The 21,696-nt window shown below is 39.1% G+C and overlaps 1 protein-coding gene across 2 annotated transcripts in view; it reads left to right on the top strand.

Moving 5' to 3' along the window:
• Window positions 1-21,696, top strand: part of LOC122556612 (polypeptide N-acetylgalactosaminyltransferase 10-like) — a 95,265-nt gene that overhangs the window by 69,754 nt on the left and 3,815 nt on the right. For both annotated transcript variants that reach the window (XM_043703515.1, XM_043703513.1), the window contains exons 7-11: window positions 1,913-2,030; window positions 4,001-4,108; window positions 10,033-10,254; window positions 13,784-13,900; window positions 17,145-17,294. In XM_043703515.1, coding sequence (XP_043559450.1) covers window positions 1,913-2,030; window positions 4,001-4,108; window positions 10,033-10,254; window positions 13,784-13,900; window positions 17,145-17,294 — 715 coding nt within the window. The remainder of the gene's footprint in view (window positions 1-1,912; window positions 2,031-4,000; window positions 4,109-10,032; window positions 10,255-13,783; window positions 13,901-17,144; window positions 17,295-21,696) is intronic.

Here is a 21,696-nt window from a genome sequence, read left to right as displayed (position 1 = left end):
TCCCACTTTGAGTGCATTATCTGGGCTGACATGACACCAATTATTAAAGTTCACTTGAGAATGTAGCTTTTAGAAAGTTCTACGATTTATATTAAAAAAACACGGAAACCAACATGTTCATTCTAAAAGATGAGAGACTTAAACAACCTAGGTCTTTTTCAATATAAAATTTCAGTTACATCACACTTTTGTTACGAATTCTGTGTCGTACGATCTTATACTCCACAAGCACCTGATGAAGGAGCAGCGCTCCGGAAGCTACTGCTTTCAGTTAAACCTGTTGGACTATAACCTGGTGTTGTGATTTTTAACTTTGAACACTCCGGTCCAACACTGGCATCTCCAAATAAAGAAAGTGTTTAAGTCTGTTGAGGTGGAGGAAGATAGCACGTGTAAATAATTCATGTGAGGGGAGTTAGGGTATCTGTTGTCATATGTTTAAATTCCCTTCACCAGAGGTTTATGACAATGATGCCTTGAAGCATATGATGTTCAATATAAAACTGAAAATACTCGCGTTGGTCTGGAGTCCAAGGGGGTGAAAGAAGTTGGCACACTGTGACAGTGCCACATAGGTTCAGATAGCACATGCTGTACTCCTGGCTGACTTGGTTGTATCCATACCCAGAAATCTGTACCCCTGTCTTCAGTCCCTTTCAGGAAGGTTTGGAAGTGAAAATCACATGTTTGTTGATAGTAGTACGCTCTTCCTTTCTGTCTTTGCTATTGCTGCAAAGACTATTGTCATACTTTAAAATTGCCTTTTTAATTTCAAGAGCTGGATGAGTAAAATGTTTTGTTAACTGCCACCAGTTTTTATTCCATTATCCTAACCATCTGTTGTGGTTCTGTTCGCCGAACTGGGAATTTGTGTTGCAGACGTTTCGTCCCCTGTCTCGGTGACATCCTCAGTGCTTGGGAGCCTCCTGTGAAACGCTTCTGTGATATTTCCTCCGGCATTTGTAGTGGTTTGAATCTGCCATTTCCGGTTGTCAGTTCCAGCTGTCAGTTGCAGTGGTCGGTATATTGGGTCCAGATCGATGTGCTTATCGATTTGAATCTGTGGATGAGTGCCATTCCTCTAGGAATTCCCTGGCTGTTCACTGTTTGGCTTGTCCTATAATAGTAGTGTTGTCCCAGTCAAATTCATGTTGCTTGTCATCTGTGTGTGTGGCTACTAAGGATAGCTGGTCATGTCATTTCGTGGCTAGTTGGTGTGCCTGAGCTACAAATCGTCTCACAAACTTTGAAATCCTAACCATCTGTTCGAACATTTGTCAGGAAATGTCAAAAATTGGTTTTCTTAATTGACCTTTAATGTGAGCCATTACTAAAATTACATTTTTCCATTTCTACTTCTTTCTCTTCCTAATTCTTGCTGGAAGTGTTGGCCCATCCATTCTCCAGCTTCAGATTTGACCTATCTGGTCTTCCTGCCCTAAATAATATATGTATGAACTTAGCGAAAACACTGCAACTTGTATTTTCACAAAAAGAAGTGTCATGTCTGCCCTGTATGAGAGTTCAAAATTCTACTCCTCCCTTTTCGAATCTCCAGCCTGGCTGTACCCTTCTGACTTAGTAATTTCCTCATCTTTTGTGTTCTCTCGCGTTAGACATCATCTCAATCTTGTTTCATCCCTCTGTTTCACAACTGGTGCATGCTTAATTCAACAGCTTTGCATCTTTGCAACATTCTACTCTGGTTTTTCTGCATGGACAGCTCTCCCTTTGCCTTCAAGTTTGTTCTTTTTTTTAAGAAATGGCCTTGATTCTAATTCCATTCTGTACATTCTCCTCTTCTCATGGTTTATATCAAAGATTAAATACCTGACCCAACACTTCCTGTTTACATTTATATTTTAGTTAGAGCATTGTTATAGAAGTTATCACTCTACTTATTTCTTTCCAGATCACCTGTCATGGCTGGAGGTTTGTTTGCTGTTGATAAAAAGTGGTTCTGGACACTTGGTGGTTATGATGCTGGGTTGGAAATTTGGGGAGGAGAACAGTATGAGATATCATTCAAGGTAAGCTGCATATTGTGGATACATTTAAAACATTCTCAACTGAGTTTCAGGGTCATATAGTATCACTAAAATTCTAATTAGTATCACACGTTAAGCTGCCAAATCTCATAAGGATTAAATATTATTCTACCTTAATTAGAAACCTTTCATAGTTAATGAAAATGGCTCAGCTTTCCCAAGGTATTGAGTATTTTGGAGCATAATGTCAGCAATTTTCATCTCTGTGATTTATATTCCTTTAAAATATTCAAGTTATAAGTTTCATTCGCAACTGACGTCTGGAATATTGAGTTACATAACTAGCACAGATTCTAATTATCAGTAAAGACTACACAGAATGGATTTTTTTCTATTAGATGAAGGTTTTAACTTATGAAAGATCTTTAGAATTTTAATAGAGTAGAGGTGGAATGTTTTCACTTTCGGAAAAGTTCAAAACAAGATGTGAATTTTTAAAAAAATCCTTTAATAAATCTAAGTAAGAATATGAAACTTGCCACAGCATGGGGAAATTGAGGTGACTAGAGTAGATAGATTAAAAGGAAAGTTGAATAGGTATGTGAGGAAGAAGCTGATAGTTAGATGAAGAAGGGTGAGCAAAAGGCTCCAATGGTGCCATGTTTCTGCACTACAAAGTCCATTCAACTATCTGATAACTACTATTAACTCAACTATAACCATCTATTTCACTAAGCATTCCAGTTCTAAAGACTGAGTGGAAGGCAGAGTCATTGCATTCTTATGGATTGTTCTCTCTGATTGTTTCCTCTCCTGTCCTACTCCTTCGGTTCTGAATTTGGCAGTAGGCCTGTGTTTCCTCCTCAATCTCTTAGTCTCTGGTGCTTTCACAGCACTCAATGTGCCCTTGTCAGTGCTGATTCATCACCAACAACCTTTCCCATTTGTAGTTCTTCCCTCTTTATTCCCATTGAATGTGGGACATTATGCATGTTTTCTCACTTTGCATCTTTGTACTCTCTCTCGGTCTCTTCCCTGGTAGCGGTAGACACTTGCATTCTATGCTTGCTTTCAAATATTAATCTCCATCTGTATGCTTGCATTTCTCTCTCTGTTGCCTCACCCTCTAAAAATCCTTTTGCAAATTCTCATTAGCCTATTTTGTAAGTGTTAACTAAGTTTTTGTTGGATTATGTTAAAATAATATTGGAATGTAAAATAATGAAATGGGGACCAAATTAATTGCATTTCAACTCTGCTCTGTCTGAAGATTACTCTTGATTCTCAACGCCTGTGTGAAATATGATGGGGTGTTATATAAACTTGAATTATTGAAGGACATTTTGTTGGCTAGATCATTTTAAAGTAGTGATAGTGTAAATTAGGCAAAAAAGAACAGAGATTGCTGGCAAATCTCAGCAGGTCTGGCAGTATCTGTGTAGAGAAAGGAGACTTAACATCTTGGGTCCAGTGACGCTTCTTCAGAACTGATTGTGGCTAGGAGAAGTTTGGTATAAATGAAAAGAAGTGTTGAGGGGAAGGGGAAAGTAAATGATAGGTGAAGAAGGAGCTCAGAGAGAGAGAACAACAATTGGACAGACAAAGGAATAGGTAAAGGTCAACCTGGGAGAATGAATCATTCCTCATGGCGAGCTTTTGTCACTGACAATGGGTTGTGTAGTTGCAGCCCATGTGATGACAAGGCCTGGTGTGTGGGGGTTGGGATAATGCTATGGGAGAAGGTGCTCAGGCCCTAAAGTTACTGATCCCAATCTTGAGTCAAGATAGCAGCAGGGTTCCCAAGTGGAAAATGAGGTGATGTTCTTCCAGTTTATGCTGAGCTTCACTGGAGCACTGCAGCAAGTCTGAGACACAGATTTGGCAAGAAACTGGAAGCTTGGTAATTTTTGTGAGTGGCACATTGGTGTTCTGCCAAGCAGTTATGTTACAGGTTTCACAATGGTTACCTTAAATTTACATGGTTAGTATGTTGTTTCTGACTGGGGTTTCAGGTATGGATGTGTGGTGGGCAGATGGAAGACATCCCTTGCTCCAGGGTAGGACACATCTACAGAAAGCATGTTCCTTACACGATTTCAAGTGGATTTGGCTTGCCCAGAGTAAGTAACTTTCATTTTACAGATCTGTTAACTTTTTACATTTTTATTGTGGTAGCTTGTTTGCTTTTCTTTTAAAAGAAAGTTGAGACCAAATGATATTACATTGTTTGAAACCCAAGTATGTTTAATGTGCACTTGATAAAATAATTCCATAATTTAATTCAGTATTCAAGATTAAGAAACTTAAGAATTGGCTGATGCATTGAAAACACGTGATTCAATGCTGAAAGCTTGTGCTCCTGATCTAGACGTGCCTCTGGCCAAGCTTTTGCAATTCAGTTACAGCACTGGCATTTATCAACCAAATTGGAAAAATGTCCATCATGTCCAGAAGAAGTGGAGAAAACAGAATCATCCAATTATCATCCTGTCAACATTTGCTTGATCATCAGCAAATTGATGAAAGGTGTCATCTGTAGGATTATAATGCAGTACTGACTCACAAATAACCACCTCACAGATGTTCAATTTAGAGCCAGAACCACTTGACTCTAGTCCTGATTACAGTATTGTTCCAAACATAGATTGAATATCTGAATTATATCAGCAGCAGGACACCACTGCAAGAGTTCATTAGGGCAATGTTCTATGTATGATCATCTTTAGCTGTTTCAATAACAACTTCCCTCCAGGTCAAAAGTATGGATGTTCTCTCCTGTTTCCATGTTTCGTTCCATTTGCAACTCAAACAGATAGTGAAACCACATGCTGCAAGACCTGGGCAACATTTTGGCCAGTGTTGATGAGGAGTAGAAAGTATTTGCAATACATAAGTGCCAGGCCAAAGCTATCTCCACAAGAGAGAATCCAACTACCCACTTGTGACATTCAACCCTTTCACCATAAATATCCAGGGGGGTTGCCATTGATCAGAAAATTAATTATTTCAGTCACAGCTTTTTTTTTCATATTTATTCTCAGGAGGTTGGAATCATGGGGTTAGGCCAGCGTTTTTTTTGCTTGTCATAAATTACCAGGGAGAACGTGGTGATGAGCCACCTTTCTTGAACTATGACAGTCAAGGGAAGTAGGTTTATCAACAATACTGTTGGGAATGAAGTTCCAGGATTTTGACTTGGTGACAGTGAAAGAATGGCTGCATTGTTCCAAATCAGAATGATATGCGGCTTGGAGGAAACTTTTAGGTGGTGACTTTCCCATGTGTCTGCTGTCCTTGTCTGCCCAGCTGGTAAAGGTCATGGGTTTGAAGGGTTGCTGTCAAAGTTATTTCAGAGAGTTGGTGCAGTGAATCATGTTGATGTTATACACTGTTGTCGCTGCAGTGGGTAGGTTGCTAATCAAGTGATCTGTTTTGTCTTGGATGGTATCAAACTTCCTGAGTTTTGATGGACTGCACCTATCTGGACAAGTGGAGAGTACTTCATCACACTCCTGATTGTGGATCATGGACAAGCTTTGGAGACTGGGATCAGTGAAATTGAGCGTTTAATTCTTGCTGTGGAATAATGGCAAGGGGAACTGGTCAGTTTGATGGTTATAATCTGGAGGATCTTGAACTAAAACAGAAAGTGCTGGAGAAACTCTGGCAGCAGCTGTGGAGAGAGAAAGAGAGGTAATGTTTTGAATCTAATGACTCTTCTTTGGAACTCTGAGTATATTGGACATAGCAAGAGATGGAGTCAAGAAGAGATTTAAACCAAAGGTGAAGATTTTAAATTTGAAACTTAGGGCTTATGATATCAGTTGAGAAGATTGTAACAAGAAGAAACAAATTTAGGTTAATCACAGAGGAATTAAAGAGATGTCTTTTTTTAAAAAAAACTCCATACTAAGGGAACATAAGATTCTAACCATAAACTATTGTTGCTATAGAGTGCAAAGTTTCTGTTTAAAATTTAGTTTGATTGTTCCTAGAAGAGGGTTTTTTTTTCTGTCGGGCTTACAAAAGACAAGCCAAGAGAGCTAAATCAATTACTTTACTCAAAAAAATTTAAAGCCTGAATGACCTGTTTCCATAATTTGAGGATATTGCATGAGGAATGTGGAAAAAGTGGTACCTTTTACAGGAATAGAAAGGTATAAGGAGAACCAAATAAAACAGAATACTGCAGATGCTGGAGGTCTGAAATAAAAACGAAGTGCTGGGAAAATGGGCAGATCTGGCACCAGCAGCAGAGAGAAAAACATTAACATTTCAACGAGTTTTGAGAAGATTTGCAATTCAGGTTGAGGTTCTGGATGTAGGTTTGCTCGCTGAGCTGGAAGGGTCATTTCCAGATGTTTCGTCACCCTACTAGGTAATATCTTCAGTGGGCTTCCGGGCAAAGCACTGTTGATAATTTATTTATGGATGTTGGAAAACATGTTGGATGAGGAAAACAACAACAAACTGCCATTCCTAGATGTCACAGTAGAGCGAACAGCCGATGCGGAACTTCAAACCAGCGTCAACAGGAAAACAACACATACGGACCAAATATCAAACTACAGAAGCAATCTACATTTCAAATCCAGTACAACAACTTCAGCATTGAAGAAGAACTTGGGTTCTGATAGAAATGTTGATTCTATTTCTTTGTCCACAGATGCTGCTAGATATCCTGAATTTCTCCAGCTCTTTCTGCTTTGGTAATGAGGAAAATCAGACTGATGGCAAGCCAGTTTTCCCTTCATCAGGAAACTCTTACTGCCTCATTTTTTGTTTTAGTTACCACCTTACATTTTAATACCTGCCCTGAGCATTTTTCAAATTTCTTCCTGAATTTCTCTTCAATTGACAGTACATTTTTAAGCTGATGATGCAACTCCTCAAACATTAAAAAAATGTGTATTACTTTGCTTTCACCACAGATGATGGGCACAAACACCATCTCTTGTTTTTTTGTAATAAAACAACCGATGAACTCTTCAAATTGCCTTTGGCTGTCTGCACGAGTGGTAATCAGCTTAAGCATTTAAAACAATCTTTGAAGAGGCATCTATCTTGTATGTTTTTCTTTTGGTCAACAAGTCCATTTAGATCCAAATTAAAGGATGAGAACAAGTTCGTTTCGGCACTGGTCCTTGTTAAGTCTTGTGCCGTCCTACATATCGGTTTGGCATGATGGATTTGTAATGGCAGAGGATGTGTCATGAGAAAGTGCAAAGTGGAACACGTTTCCGAATATAATTCTGATAATAGGTTGGGTTGCAACACTAACTCATAGTCACAGAGGTGTACAGCACGGAAACAGACCTTTTGGTCCAACTCGTCCAAGCCAACTCAATTTAGTCCCACTTGCCAGCACCTGGCCCATATCCCTCCAATGCCTCTTAAATGTTGCAATTGTACTAGCTCCACCATGTCCTCTGGCAGCTCATTCCATATACGTACCACCCTCTGTGTGAAAAAGTTGCCCCTTGCGTCTCTTTTATATCTTTCCCCTCTCACCCTAAACCTATGCCCTCTAGTTTGGACTTGCCCACCCTTGGGAAAAGACTTTGCCTATTTATCCTATCCATGCCCCTCATGATTTTATAAACATCTATAAGGTCACCCCTCAGCCTCCGCTCCAGAAAAACAGCTCCAGCCTGTTCAGCCTCTCCCTATAGCTCAAATCCTCCAACCCTGGCAACATCCTTGTAAATCTTTTCTGAACCCTTTCAAGTTTCACAACATTCTTCCAATAGAAAGGAGACCAGAAGTGTACACAATATTCAAAAAGTGGACTAACCAATGTCCTATACAGTCGCAACATGATCTCCCAACTCCTGTACTCAATACTCTGACCAGTAAAGGAAAGCATACCAAATGCCGCCTTCACTATCCTATCTACCTGCAACTCTACTTTCAAGGTGCTGTGAACCTGCACTCAAAGGTCTCTTTTTTTCAGCAACACTCCCTAGGACCCTACCATTAAGTGTATAAGTTCTGCTAAGATTTGCTATCCCAAAATGCAGCACCACACATTTATCTAAATTAAACTTCATCTGCCACTCCTCATCCCATTGGCCCATCTGGTCAAGATCCTGTTGTAATCTGAGGTAACCTTCTTCGCTGTCCAATACACTTTTAATTTTAGTGTCATCTTCAAACTTACTAACTGTACCTCTTATGCTCACATCCAAATAATTTATGTAAATAATGAAAAGTAGTGGGTCCAGCACTGATTCTTGTGGCACTCTACTGGTCACATCCTCCAGTCTAAAAAAAAACCCTCCACCACCACCCTCTGTCTTCTACCTGTGAGTCAGTTCTGTATCCAAATGGCTAGTTCTCCCTGTATGTCATGAGATCTAACCCTGCTAATCAGTCTCCCTTGTCGAACCTTGTCGACGCCTTGCTGAAGTCCATATTGATCACGTCCACCGCTCTGCCTTCATCAATCCCCTTTGTTACTTCAAAAATCTCAATCAAGTTTGTGAAAAATGATTTCCCATGCACAAAGCTATGTTGACTATCTCTAATCAGTCCTTGCCTTTCTAAATACATGTACATTCTCTTCCTCAGGATTCACTCCAATAACTTGCCTACCACCGGCAGCAGACTCACTGGTCTATTGCTCCCTGAGTTGTCCTTAGCACCTTTCTTTAATAGTAGCACCATGTTAGCCAACTTCCAGTCTTCTAGCACTTCACCTATAGCTATCGATGATAGAAAGGGGCCCAGCAATCACTTTCCTAGCTTCCCACAGAGTTCTAGGGTACTCCTGATCAGGTCCTTAGGATTTATCCACTTTTATGTGTTTCAAGACATCCAGCACTCCCTCCTCTGTAATGTGAACATTTTTCAAGATGTCACCTTCTATTTATCTACATTCTATATCTTCCATGTCCTTTTCTGTTTGAAGTTAATTATTAAATCAGATTTCCTTTCCCCTGTTAGTAGAATTGTAAACCCAGTTTTCAAGTATAAATTGAGCAAATGTATGTTGCTTGTTTTGTAAATGTAGAAGTCACATATATAATTTAAATGTTTGTATACTTCAAAGAATAGAATTCAACAGTGATGTAGTCTCAGGCTTATTTTGGGTTAAGACCCTTGTTGGGATTTTTAAACACATTTTATTGAATTTTAATGATTATAATGGGAATAGATTTAACTGTTTCCATCTCTGTGTGTGACTGATTCACATTTTGAACAAAATGTTTGTGCTTACCAATTATTACATTTGAAATCAATCAGCAGTCATAGTTGGGTGAATTGAAGTTTGCATCCAGAACGAGGTACTGGTGAGGACTTCAGATTAACACATATTATATTAAGATGAAAATTGGAGGCTGGAGGAGCTTCAATTTCAATATGACTGATTACTTTACTTTATGTTCAGGTATTTCCACATGTCTAACCTTTTGGATAAGAAGTTAGCAGTTTAAAAAAAGCTCTCCCAAACTAGACACTGTTCTATAAAGATTAGATTAGATTAGATTAGATTACGGTGTGGAAACAGGCCCTTCGGCCCAACAAGTCCACACCGACCCGCCAAAGCGCAACCCACCCATACATTTACCCCTTACCTAACACTACGGGCAATTTAGCATGGCCGATTCACCTGACCTGCACATCTTTGGACTGTGGGAGGAAACCGGAGTACCCGGAGGAAACCCACGCAGACACTGGGAGAACGTGCAAACTCCACACAGTCAGTCGCCTGAGTCGGGAATTGAACCCGGGTCTCAGGCGCTGTGAGGCAGCAGTGCTAACCATCAGTAGTTTGCAGTCCACTTTTATGTACACTCAAACAGATCCCTTGGAGGACAGAAATGATAACAGAGGAAGGAAACAAAAAAAATTAACTGATTAAGACTCATCAAAACAGAAACTCCAGATTCCAACTGATTACCAATCCACATTGATAAAAACTTCTCATCTCCTAACCTGCTTGAACTTCAGTAATTCTAACCAAACGTATTTGCAATGTTTCAAGTTAATTATTTTCATAATTAAATAACTTGTCATTCATATAAATTTGTTTGTATCATAGAATTTGAAACGAGTTGCTGAGGTGTGGATGGACGAATATGCAGAGTATCTCTATCAAAGAAGGCCAGAGTACAGACACATTTCTGCTGGTGATGTAAATACACAGAAAGAGCTGAGGACTTTCCTTAATTGCAAAAGCTTTAAGTGGTTCATGACTGAAGTGGCATGGGATTTGCCTAAATTCTATCCACCAGTGGAACCTCCAGCGAGTGCCTGGGGTGAGGTGGGTATGCAAAAATTTATAAAGGACTATTATCATTGGCAGGTGTAGATAGGTGTTGGCGAAGAAAAGATTGTACAAGTATGAGATGTTTTGTGAGGTCATAACTGTAATGAAAACAAGTATCTCAATAAGTATACGCCTTGTATGCATAACCACAGCAGGCAGTTTGACAGTAGAAACCTTTGTCTCAGTGACACTATTGTTTCCTGAACTGGTGACTAGGTAAGAAATAACAGGTTAGTAGTAGGTACCAAGAAAATATTTGAGTGAAGTAGTACAGGTAATAGAAGACCAGATGATGGCTAGGCAAACCATTGCAATGCGGAACTGAATAGTTACATAGATGCAGAGTGAAATGTATGGTAAATGTTTTTCTGTTTTCCTTGTGTAAGAATTACAGAAACAAGGATTGATGAGTTAGAAGGCTGTGAAGCAGTACAAGAGTGTTACATGTCAGATGGAATTATTTTCTGAACAGATGCCAGTGGAGCTCGAACAGTGAATATGAAGATAAAATTGCAAACAAGATTCCACCAAAGATGGTGATTTCTTCCAAAAGCAAAATACTGCAGATGATGGAAGTCTGAAATAAGAGCAGAAGATGCTGGTGAAATTCATCAGTTATAAAACCATAAGATATAAGAGCAGAAATTAGGTCATTTGGCTCATCGAGTCTGCTCCCTGCTATTTGATCATGGCTGATCGTTTTTTCAAGCCCATTTTCCTGCTTTCTCCCCCTAACCTTTGATCCTCTTGACAAGACATTCAATGAACTGGCCTCCACAGATTTCTGTGGCAATTAATTCCACAGATTCACCAATCTCTGGCTAAAGACGTTTCTCCTTAAGTCTGTTCTAAAGGGCCTTTCTTTTACTCTAAGGCTGTCCCCTCGGGTCCTCATCTCTCCTGTCAATGGAAACATTTTCCCAACGTCCAGTCGGTCCAGGCCATTCAGTATTCTGTAAGTTCTCCCCCAACATTCTTCTAAACTCTGTTGAATATAGTCCCAGAGTCCTCAAACTTTCCTCGTACGTTAAGCCTTTCATTTCTGGGATCATTCTTATGAACCTTCTCTGGACCTGCTCCAGGGCCAGTACATTCTTCCTGAGGTATGCGTCCTAAAATTGCTCACAATACACTAAATACACACAATACACTGAGTCTTGCGGAACACCACTAGTCACCGGCTTCCATCCTGAGAAGGATCCTTTTAGCCCCATTCTATGCTTTCTGTCAGACAGCCAATCATCAGTGTGGTCTGACCAGAGCCTTTTAAAGCCTCAGAAGTACATCCCTGCTTTTATATTCAAGTCCTCTCGAGATGAACAACAACATTGTATTTGCCTTCCTAACTATTCAACCTGCAAATTTACCTTAGGAGAAACCTGGACAAGGACTCCCAAGTCTCTCTGCAGTTCAGATTTATGAATTTTCTCCCCATTTAGAAAATAATCCGTGCCTCTATTCTTTTTCCAAAATGCATGACCTCTCACTTTCCCACATTGTATTTCATGTCACTTCTTTGCCCACTCTCCTGACCTGTCTAAATCTTTTTGCAGCTTCCCCACCTCCTGAATACTACCTGCCTATCTTTGTATCATCTGCAAACTTAGACAGAATTCCCTCAGTTCCTTCATCCAGATCATTAATGTATAAAGTGAAAAGGTGTGGTCCCAACACTGAGTCTTGCGGAACACCACTAGTCACCGGCTTCCATTCTGAGAAGGATCCTTTTAGCCCCACTCTATGCTTTCTGTCAGACAGCCAATCTTCTATCTATACTAGTACCTTGCCTCTTCCACCTTGGGCCCTTATTCTTGCTCAGCCTCCTGTGTGGCTCTTTATCAAAGGCTTTCTGGAAGTCCAGATAAACAATACCTTTGGCCTAACCTGTTCATTACCTCCACAAAGAATTCAACAGATTTGCCAGGCATGACCTCCCCTTGTTGAAACCATGGAGTCGTGGAGTCATAGAGTCATACAGCACAGAAAGACACCCTTTAGTCCAATTCAACCTCACTGATCTAACATCCCAATCTGACCTAGTCCCAACTGCTAGCATTTTGCTCATATCCCTCTAAATCATCCTGTTCATATATCCATCCAAATGCCTTTCAAATGTTGTATTCTACCTGTTTCCACCACTTCCTTTGGCAGCTTATTTCACAAGTGCACACCCTTGGGTCCTTTTTAAATCTTTCCCCTCTCACCTTAAACCTAATGCCTTCTAGTTTTGGACTCGCCCGCTCTAGGAAAAGACCTTGGCTATTCACCCCATCTATGCCCTTCATGATTTTATAAAACGCTGTAAGATCACTCGTCCGTCTCCAATGCTCCAGGGAACAAAGTCCCATCCTGTTCAGTCTCTCCCTATAGTTCAAATCATTCAACATTGGCATCATGCTTGTAAATCTTTTCGTACCCTCTCAAGTTTAACACAGCCTTCCTATAGAAGGGCAGCCAGAATTATATGTGGTATTCCAAAAGTGGTCTCACCAATGTCCTGTACAGCTGCAACATGACCTCCCACCTCTGACTCTCAATGCAATGACCAATGAAGGCAAACGTGCCATCTGCCATTCGTCAGCCCGCTGGCCCATCTGATCAAGGTCCCATTGTACTTTGAGATAACCTTTACTGTCCACTACATCACCTATTTTGGTGTCATCCACAAACTTACTAACCATGCCTCCTATATTCACACCCAAATCATTTATCTAAATAATAAAAAGTAGCACACCCAGCACTGATCCTTATGGCACATCACTAGTCACAGGCCTCCAGTCCGAAAAGCAACCCTCTATCACCATCCTCTGCCTCTTACCTTCAAGTTAATTTTGTATCCGATTGGCTTTGAGGGTTACGGGAGAAAGTGTGGTGGTAGAGGGCTGCTTTTCAGACTCATGGTATGTCACAGGGATCGGTGCTGCGTCCATTGCTTTTTGTCATTTATATTCTGGCAGCATTTGTGGAGAGAGAAACAGTGTTAATGTTTTGAGTCCAATATGACTTTTTGTAAAGGACTTAATTTCTTATTTTTGCTGATTTTTCTTGTTACTCAGCTAGCTGAGGACATGACAGATATTAAGAATCTTAAAATCTGTAAAGCAAATAGCTTATAGAAGAATCATAATATTAGCAAAGAAAGGGGGCTAGGAAATGTTGAAATTGAATGTTAATAGTTTGAAATATTGAAATGGGACAGAATAATAATAGAAACTTTAATAGAATATAGTCAATGAAAGGGGTGGCGCTGGTGACTGAGTATCCTCATGTTGTCTTCCGTGCTGGTAGATGAGCAAAGGTAATAGTTACAGAGATGTGGAGGAGGTTAAGCTACTTTCAAAAGGAGATTTGAATCAATGTAATGCAGAATTGTCCATGGCCCTTTTTTTGTGCAAAGTTCAGAAACCAGAAATGTCCATGTCAAAAAAAAAATGCAAGCTTGAAAATTATTCTTGCGTTTCGTCACTTATTTGCAGCCATGAAAAGTAGATTTGTGGTTCATGTAAACAACTTTCTCCCCTAGATTCGTAATGTTCATATTGGATTGTGTGTGGACAGTAAACATGGGCCTTCTGGCTCACAGCTGAAATTAGATGTTTGTAACAAACATGGTGCAGATGGAGTCTGGTCCCATGAGCAGGTTAGTGAGCTGAAACAGTACTTTAATTTCAGTTAACAAACTAAGAACCAGATGGTTACAGTATGTTGCTGATATTCTTCTGTCCTACTTCTTCTGCTACTGTTTTCCTCTTCCATTAACTTTGTTCATTCTCTGTTGTGGGTGAGAGAGGGATAGTGGGTGGTATGATGTGATGTAGTGGGAAAGGAGCCACCAGCACTTGTAGGCTGCATTTAGGAACAGGAGTAGACCATTGAACCCCTGGAGTCTGCTCTGCCATTTAATTAGATCATTTCCTAATGTGTAGCCTAACTCCATATGCCTGCCTTCGGTCTATATCCCTTAATATCCTTGCTTAATAAAACTTTGTCTGTCTCAGATTTAAATTTAACGATTAAAGAACAAAGAATAGTGCAGCACAGGAATGGGCCATTTGGCCCACCAAGCCTGCGCTGACACATGATGCCTATCTAAATAAAAACCTTTTGCTTCTACGCAGTCCGTATCGCTCTATTGTCTGCTTGTTATGCATCTATTGAATTAGCATCAGTCATCGTTTGAAGAAGAGAGTTCCAAACCTCCATTACTCTTTGCATGTACAAGTACTTTCCAACATCTCAACTGAAAGCCTGACTTTAATTCTTAGATTATGAGCCCTGGTTCTTGAATCTTTAATCAGTGGAAATAGTTTATCATGATCTACCTTGTCTTTTCCTGTTAATATTCTGACAATCTTAATTAAGATCACCCTTTAACCTTCTATCATTCCAAAAATAAAGGCCAAATTTGTCTAATCTCTCCTCTTAAGTTAATCCCTAAAGTCTGTGTACCATCCCTGCAAATCTGTACTGAACTCCGTCCAGGGCCAAAACAAGCCTCCTGAGCTGTGATGCCCAGTTGTGTTCTCAGTACACTAGTGGGGTCAACCTAGAGTTTTTTATACAATTGCTACATGACATCTGCATATATACTCCAGCTCTTTAGGTATGAAGGCCAGCATTCATTAGCCGCCTTGACTATTTTCTGTCCCTATTCATGGCATAAAGAGCTATGCCCCTGAATCTCCAAAATCTCATTGAATATCCACAACATTTAACTATGCACCTTTTGAAAAACATACCCTGATCTATCCTTTATGAGTCCAAAATGGATAACGTCATACTTGTATTAAAATCTGCAACAGCTTTGCCCATTCACCCACTCTATCAAGTTTTTATTGTAATTTTATGCTGTCATCAACACTGTCTACAATACTGCTCAATTTTATATAGTCAGCAAAATTTAGATATTTGACCTTTTTATGCCATTATCCAAGTCGTTCATGAAAATTGTGACTAATTGAGGCTCCCACATAGACCCCTGGGGGACGCTGGGAGAAATTTTCATTGAGTCTTTTGTATGCATTAAGTCTCCATTTATTATTGCCATATCTAACATTGAAATCAAACAATGTTGCTAAATTAATCAGGTCTTTAATTGAGTTGAATGGCAAGATTTATTTTCATGTTGTTTCCCGCATGAACCTGATTGCTGCTTTGAAGTTGCGCATTCCCTGCCCGCGTTTCCAGCGTGCTGCCTCTTCCCCATTCCTTACTTGACTCTTGCCACATCCAGTCCTAAACGTTGTGTTCCCACTGAAGATCATGCCTGGTGCCAGAGTTCCGGGGTTAGGAAAATGTGAGACTCGATGGTGCAGAATTATTGAGCAGATGATGTTATAATCTTCCTTAAAATTCTCACAACACCAGGTTACATTCCAACAGGTTTATTTGAAAGCACTAGCTTTTGGAGGGCTACTTGATGAAGGACCAGCGCTCTGAAAGCTAGTGCTTCCAAATAAACCTGTTGGACTATAACCTGGTGTTGTGTGATTTTTAACTTTGTCCACCCCAGTCCAACACCGGCTCCTCCACATCAAAATCTTCCTTTAAAATACTCACATTGCTGCTTCACACTCTTCAATGCTTGCTATGAATAAGGGCTTTGAAGATGAATGATGACGGGGAGCAAGTTCAATAATCATTTTTAAAAAGCAGCATGGATCATAACAACCTTGCCTCAGCACTTCTGCACCATCGAAACTCTCTCTTTCATAACTCTGGAGCTCCTGTATTGAATCAAGATATTGAATGCAAACACATGTTTAGAAGTGCAAAACCGCAGGAAAGGGATGTTGGTAAGTGGATGTCTTTCCCAAAGGGAGAGAGAGATACAAGTTGGGGAAAGGGATTGACCATAAATTGAAAGGTCTAGGATGAGACTGCAAATCAAGGGGTCAGGGAAATGTAAGTTCTGCAGGAAGCAGGAGACTTGGTCAGAAGATTTGGTGGTGAGTAGGAGATACTGCGAGCAGAAAGTTTTTTTTTGCTACATTGCTAAATTTTCTTTAACTTTAAAGGTAATTTCACTTACACATGTAAGAATTTAACAATATAAAGTATTTAAACTTACAGGGTATAATATTTTAATATTTTTCCCTATTGAGAAAGAGCTTCCAGAATCTAAGTATGGCTTGTATCCTTAAAGTCATGATTTGTGCAAATAACTGCCACAAGTGAAGACTTGTACAAATAGTCACTTGGTGGTACAAAACCTGGGAAATGTTGGAATGAAAAAAAAATACTGTTGAAGCTTTTAATCTTCTCATTGGGATTGTACACAAGAATACTAGATTTCAAAGGCAATGATAATCTGTTCTACATGAGAGACAGGGTGCTGACTGATTGAGGGTTTTGAGGACTACACAAGGGACAGTTAATCCAAAGCTTTGTTTAAAGTTTAAAAAAGGCAAGTCCGTTCCAAGTAATGTCATGGGAGATGCATCTTCAAGATGTGTTGACCAAGATTTCGTTTAATTGAAAAAGATACAATGCCAGTACAAATTCCAAAGGTCGTTTCTCTTGTAGTGGATTGGCTATTGCATATATGTAGATTCTAGCAAATGTAAATGAGCCACTTTGAGCCCAACTAATAAGCTAACATCATTCGTGTAATTGCTTGTATACTTGGGACTGCTGTGTAAGTACTACCCACTTCAGAATCCAATCTAATATTAGACACCAAGTTCTAAATTTTGTCAGCACAGGCTGGTTGAGTACTGTTGGTACTCGATATGTTGAGAATGTAAGGTCTATGTACCTGGAATCATGCCAGCACTGAATTCATGTAACGACATTACTCATTTGTATGGTCAGCAAGTTGTTGATGGAAAATGGTTGTTCTTCTGTATTACTATTTTCAAATTTGATTTTACTTCTCCCATCAGGTCTTTACATTGGGTTGGCGAGAAGATTTACGCCCTGGAGATCCCTTGCACACGAGAAAAGTTTGCTTTGATGCTGTCTCACATAATAGTCCAGTCACATTATTTGATTGTCATGGAATGCATGGAAACCAGCTATGGAAGTATAAAAAGGTGATATTAATATTTCATTAATATTTATAATGAAATTTTTCCAACATGTGTGGAATAAATTTAAGAGGTTAAATTTGCAGACAGGGAATCTTTTCTCCATATTGACGTGGAATATAACTTTGAATTGTCTATTAATCAATCACCTGTACTAAGTTTAGATCATTTAAATTGTACGAAAAAAAATGAACAGTTTGAATATGAAGTTGAATCTCAAATTTTGTTAGTAATTCTACATGAAATGAAAATGTTATTGAATTACCTGAATTGATCTCGTATCTGTTAAGAGTACATCAGCCGCAATTCAAAGAGCCACATTTTCAAGTGTGTCATATGTACCTGATTAATGCATAGTATTTTGTAACTACAACTAAAAAGTATATAACATATTTGAGGATGTAACTAAATGGATATACTTTGGGGAATCATGGAAATAGTTTACTTGGATTTTCAGAAGACATAATGTAAGTGACATGTAGGTACACAAGATTTGTATGCAGAGATTAGGGGTAATATAGTAACATGGATTGAGGATTTATTCTTGGAAAGAGAACAGGGAAGAAGTTAAATTGACATCTTAGGGGCTATTGTAAGTATTTGTGCTTGGGCCTTCCTTAAACATAATGGTACAAATCTTTTACAGGAGTTGGGAGATGTGTGTCAGTACACTGTAGAAGGCCTGACACACTGACACAATAAAATTTATGAGGAAGTTTAAATTCCTGATGATCCCCTGATATCCAACATCTGTCATGAATATCTAACCCTGAGCATAGTGTGGAGATTTGGACCAGTTATTTTGGAATTAGCTGCATACTTGCATTGGGAATGCTAGACAGTCCATTGTCTGGTTTAACTCTGTGACTTGTTTACATTCCTATTCATAGAGTATTGCTGGCTAGCCAGCATTTATTGTTCATCTTGAATTGCCTTGGAGAAGCATAAAAAATAGAAGCAGGATTAAGTCATTCAGCACTTCGAGCTTGCTCCATTGTTCAATATGATCATAGCTCATCCAACTCAGTACCATATTCTCCATTTCTGCTCATCCCCTTTGATCCCTTTCGGTCTAAGAACTATATCTAACTCCTTGAAAGCATTCAATGTTTTGAGTTGAACCACTTTGTATGGCAGAGAATTCCACAAACTCACCCTTCTCTGTGTGGAAAAAATTGCTCCTCCCCTCTGTCCTTGATGGCCTATTACATATCGTTAAACTAAGATTCCTGGTTCTGGACTCCCCTATCATCAGAAATAACTGTCTTGCTTGTATTTTTTTCTCTGGGCCTATTAGAAAGTTATATATTTCTAAGAGACATCCCCTCCCAATCTTGTAATTTCCAGTGAATATAGTCCTAACTGTTTCAACTTCTCATCATACATCAGTCTTGTCATCTCAGAGCTCAGTCTGGGGTAAATTGGACTCCCTCCATAGTCATAACATCTCTCCTCAGTTAAGGAAACAAAATGGTCCAAGTGTGATCTCATGAAGGCCCAGTACGTTGCAGCAAGACCTGCAAAAACTGCTTCACATCCTTTTGTCATGAAGGCCAAAATATCATTTGTTTTCTTCACTGCCTGCTTGTCTAATTACTTGCCAAATTTGTCCCTGATTTTAAAGTTTCTCATCTCCCTAAAGGCTTGACAACATTCCACAATGTTGGTGCCTGGAATTGCAAACTTCAATCTATTTGAAACTTGGCCTAAATTTTTCCATTAAATATATCACTCCATATTCATCTGCGTTAAATGTAATCTGCCACATGTTCACTGATAATACCACCTTGCTTTTCAGGTCTCTCACTATCCTTTTTATGAGAAACCCTATTGTAATATGTCATGGATTCCAGAACAGACAGGCATGTACCTTAACTCAGTTATATGATATTGGTCTCTCTTTCAATCATTCTCGATCTGTAATAGGGTTGAAATAATATCTTCAGTTAGTCAGCTAATTGCATGTAATGTGTGTAACATCAGTTAGCACAGGATCCAGACTGTGTGCATGTCTGTGGTGTTGTAGCCATGTACATTGTTAGTGCTGTTAATATACTTCAAGACATCTGTCTCAACATGAACCTGATCTCTGGCATATGTGTTGTGGGCTAAAAATCCTAAAAAACATAATACGGTGGTTGTAAATGGTACTAAAAGCTAGTTGTGACAACTAATTAGTGGCAGTAAGTGGTCGCTAAAAGCTGAAGAAGTGACAGTAATGTGGAAGCTGTGAAAAGTCTTTTTCACTCAGCCATCAATCTGAGTTCACGGCTGAACTTACTATAATCAATCCTAAAAACTCCAATCCTGTACTAAAGTGCAATGAGTACCCCTCTCTCATTCTCTTTAAAGAAAAAGTGAATTTACAAAGGTCCCAGCACGTGGGATTCTTACACAGGCATGGTCTGCAGTGATTCATGAAGGCAAGTCACCATCTTCTCAAGGGCAATTAGGGTTGGAGAGCAATAAATGCTGGCCCAGCCAGACACCCATGTCCCACGAGGGAATTTTAAAAATCTCCAATTCCCATCCTGTTAATCTAATATGTTAGATTAATTCTTACCTGGATTTCCACTCGGCAGTCACTGAATTCTTACATTGAACAAAGATTGATATTCTTTTTATTCTAGACGCTGATTACAAGCCATTAATAATGAAATAATACCACAGCAGAGAAGCACATATTACATATCTGGAACAGATAGGTTTGGATTTTACACAGCCATTCTATATTCATCTACTGGGAAGTGCCCACTGGAACTGCATAAAAATTCTGTCTTGGCCTTATGTTATTTTCTAATCCTGCTACTGACAATCAGTCAAGTAAACAACTGCACATGCAAACTCTCAAATTACCACTGAGTGGTGCAATTTACCTGTATGGCAGTTGTGTTTAGAACTGGACCATCGACCTGAGTGTGCCTTTCCTTAATTTTCAGAGATACGTAGTTCATGGATCTATCCTGTATAAACTCTTAATACGTATAAGCTGTTTTTTAAATAAAACTCTTTCCATCTAACACGCCATTATAGACATTTGCGTTTTGTCCAATAGCAATGATGAATGAAGACCGTCCAAAGTCATTTTGTATGAAGCATTACTTTACCATGGAGGAAGTTTTGCTTATGTTAATGTTAACTTATGTTAATTTTTAGATTAGGAGCAAATTGAGATAATTGTATGCACCTCCCAAGTTAGTGATTTTCCCAATTAAAATTCAGTTTGCACATTAGCAACAAAATAAATGCTTGGCTATTATAACGAAGATGTCAAGAATAGCTATCTTTATTACATTAATGTTTACCTTAAACCTAAAATATATGCTGGTTGTTCTGCTATAATACACGTTTCATTAACGCAAATTCAATTATAATGCAATTGATGAATTGGGGGTACTGTTTCTAAAGCATGAACTTTTAAAACGTGTATTGGCTGTAACACTATTACATTGCCAAAACTTTAAGTGCTGTTTCTAAAGTGCGATTTTTCTATAATGCGGTGTTGCACAAGAACACATCCATCACATTATAGAAGAACTACCTGTATAACTAAAACTACAAATCGATTTCAACCATAAAAACATTTATTCTCTGCCTATTGTTCCTTTCTCTTATCTTTAACATCATCAATTCTAAACTTGTTCTTGTTCTAAGAAGAAATGAATTTCAAAAATTTCTTTTACATTTTTCTTCCTCATTCTACTCCATCTTTTCGTTATGAGGGCACTTTTGGTTGAAAACCAGTTAGAATGATCCTATTTGAAACAATTAATGCAAATGGTTTGAGTTGACATAACATTAATATAACATTTTTAACATGTATAAATTCACAAAATCAATCATGGCTGCTCCAGCTGAGTTATTTACATTGGTAGCCTCAAGACAGGTTTTTTTTCTGCTAAAGTTTTAGATTTGATTGATTTGGGGGCTTGTGCCAACGTTATGAGAGTTTCTTGAAAGACTAATCCAGCAACAGAGTGATTTTGCCAGTAAGAAAGGTATTTGTGAGTATGATCATGTCCCAGTAGCAGAATTGCAGATGACAGTAATTGGTAACTTTATGGACTGGCACCATTTACGATTGCTTCCAGCTCAGGATCCACATCTGATCCAGTGAAGAGTGTGGGAAGGCATGCCAGGCATACCAAAAAATGAAATGTCAACCTAGTGAAGCTACCACACTAGACTGCTGGCATGCTAAACAGTGGAAGCAGTATGTGGTCAACAAAACTAAACAATCGCACAACCAACTGATCAGAACTAAGTTGTGCACTCCTGCAGAGTAATTGTCTGACATTTCTCCAGCAGCCATTGCTTTGGTTCTTTTGAGCAACACACTTTCTTGCAAACTGCTTCAGCTTCTTGTGGTTACAGCACTGCTTTCATCACACTGGACTTCTTTCAAATG

The sequence above is a fragment of the Chiloscyllium plagiosum genome, chromosome 14 (genome assembly GCF_004010195.1).
Source record: "Chiloscyllium plagiosum isolate BGI_BamShark_2017 chromosome 14, ASM401019v2, whole genome shotgun sequence".
NCBI classification, from domain to species: domain Eukaryota; kingdom Metazoa; phylum Chordata; class Chondrichthyes; order Orectolobiformes; family Hemiscylliidae; genus Chiloscyllium; species Chiloscyllium plagiosum.
Note: the sequence above shows the minus strand (reverse complement) of the source record. Positions and strands in the feature narration are given on the sequence as shown.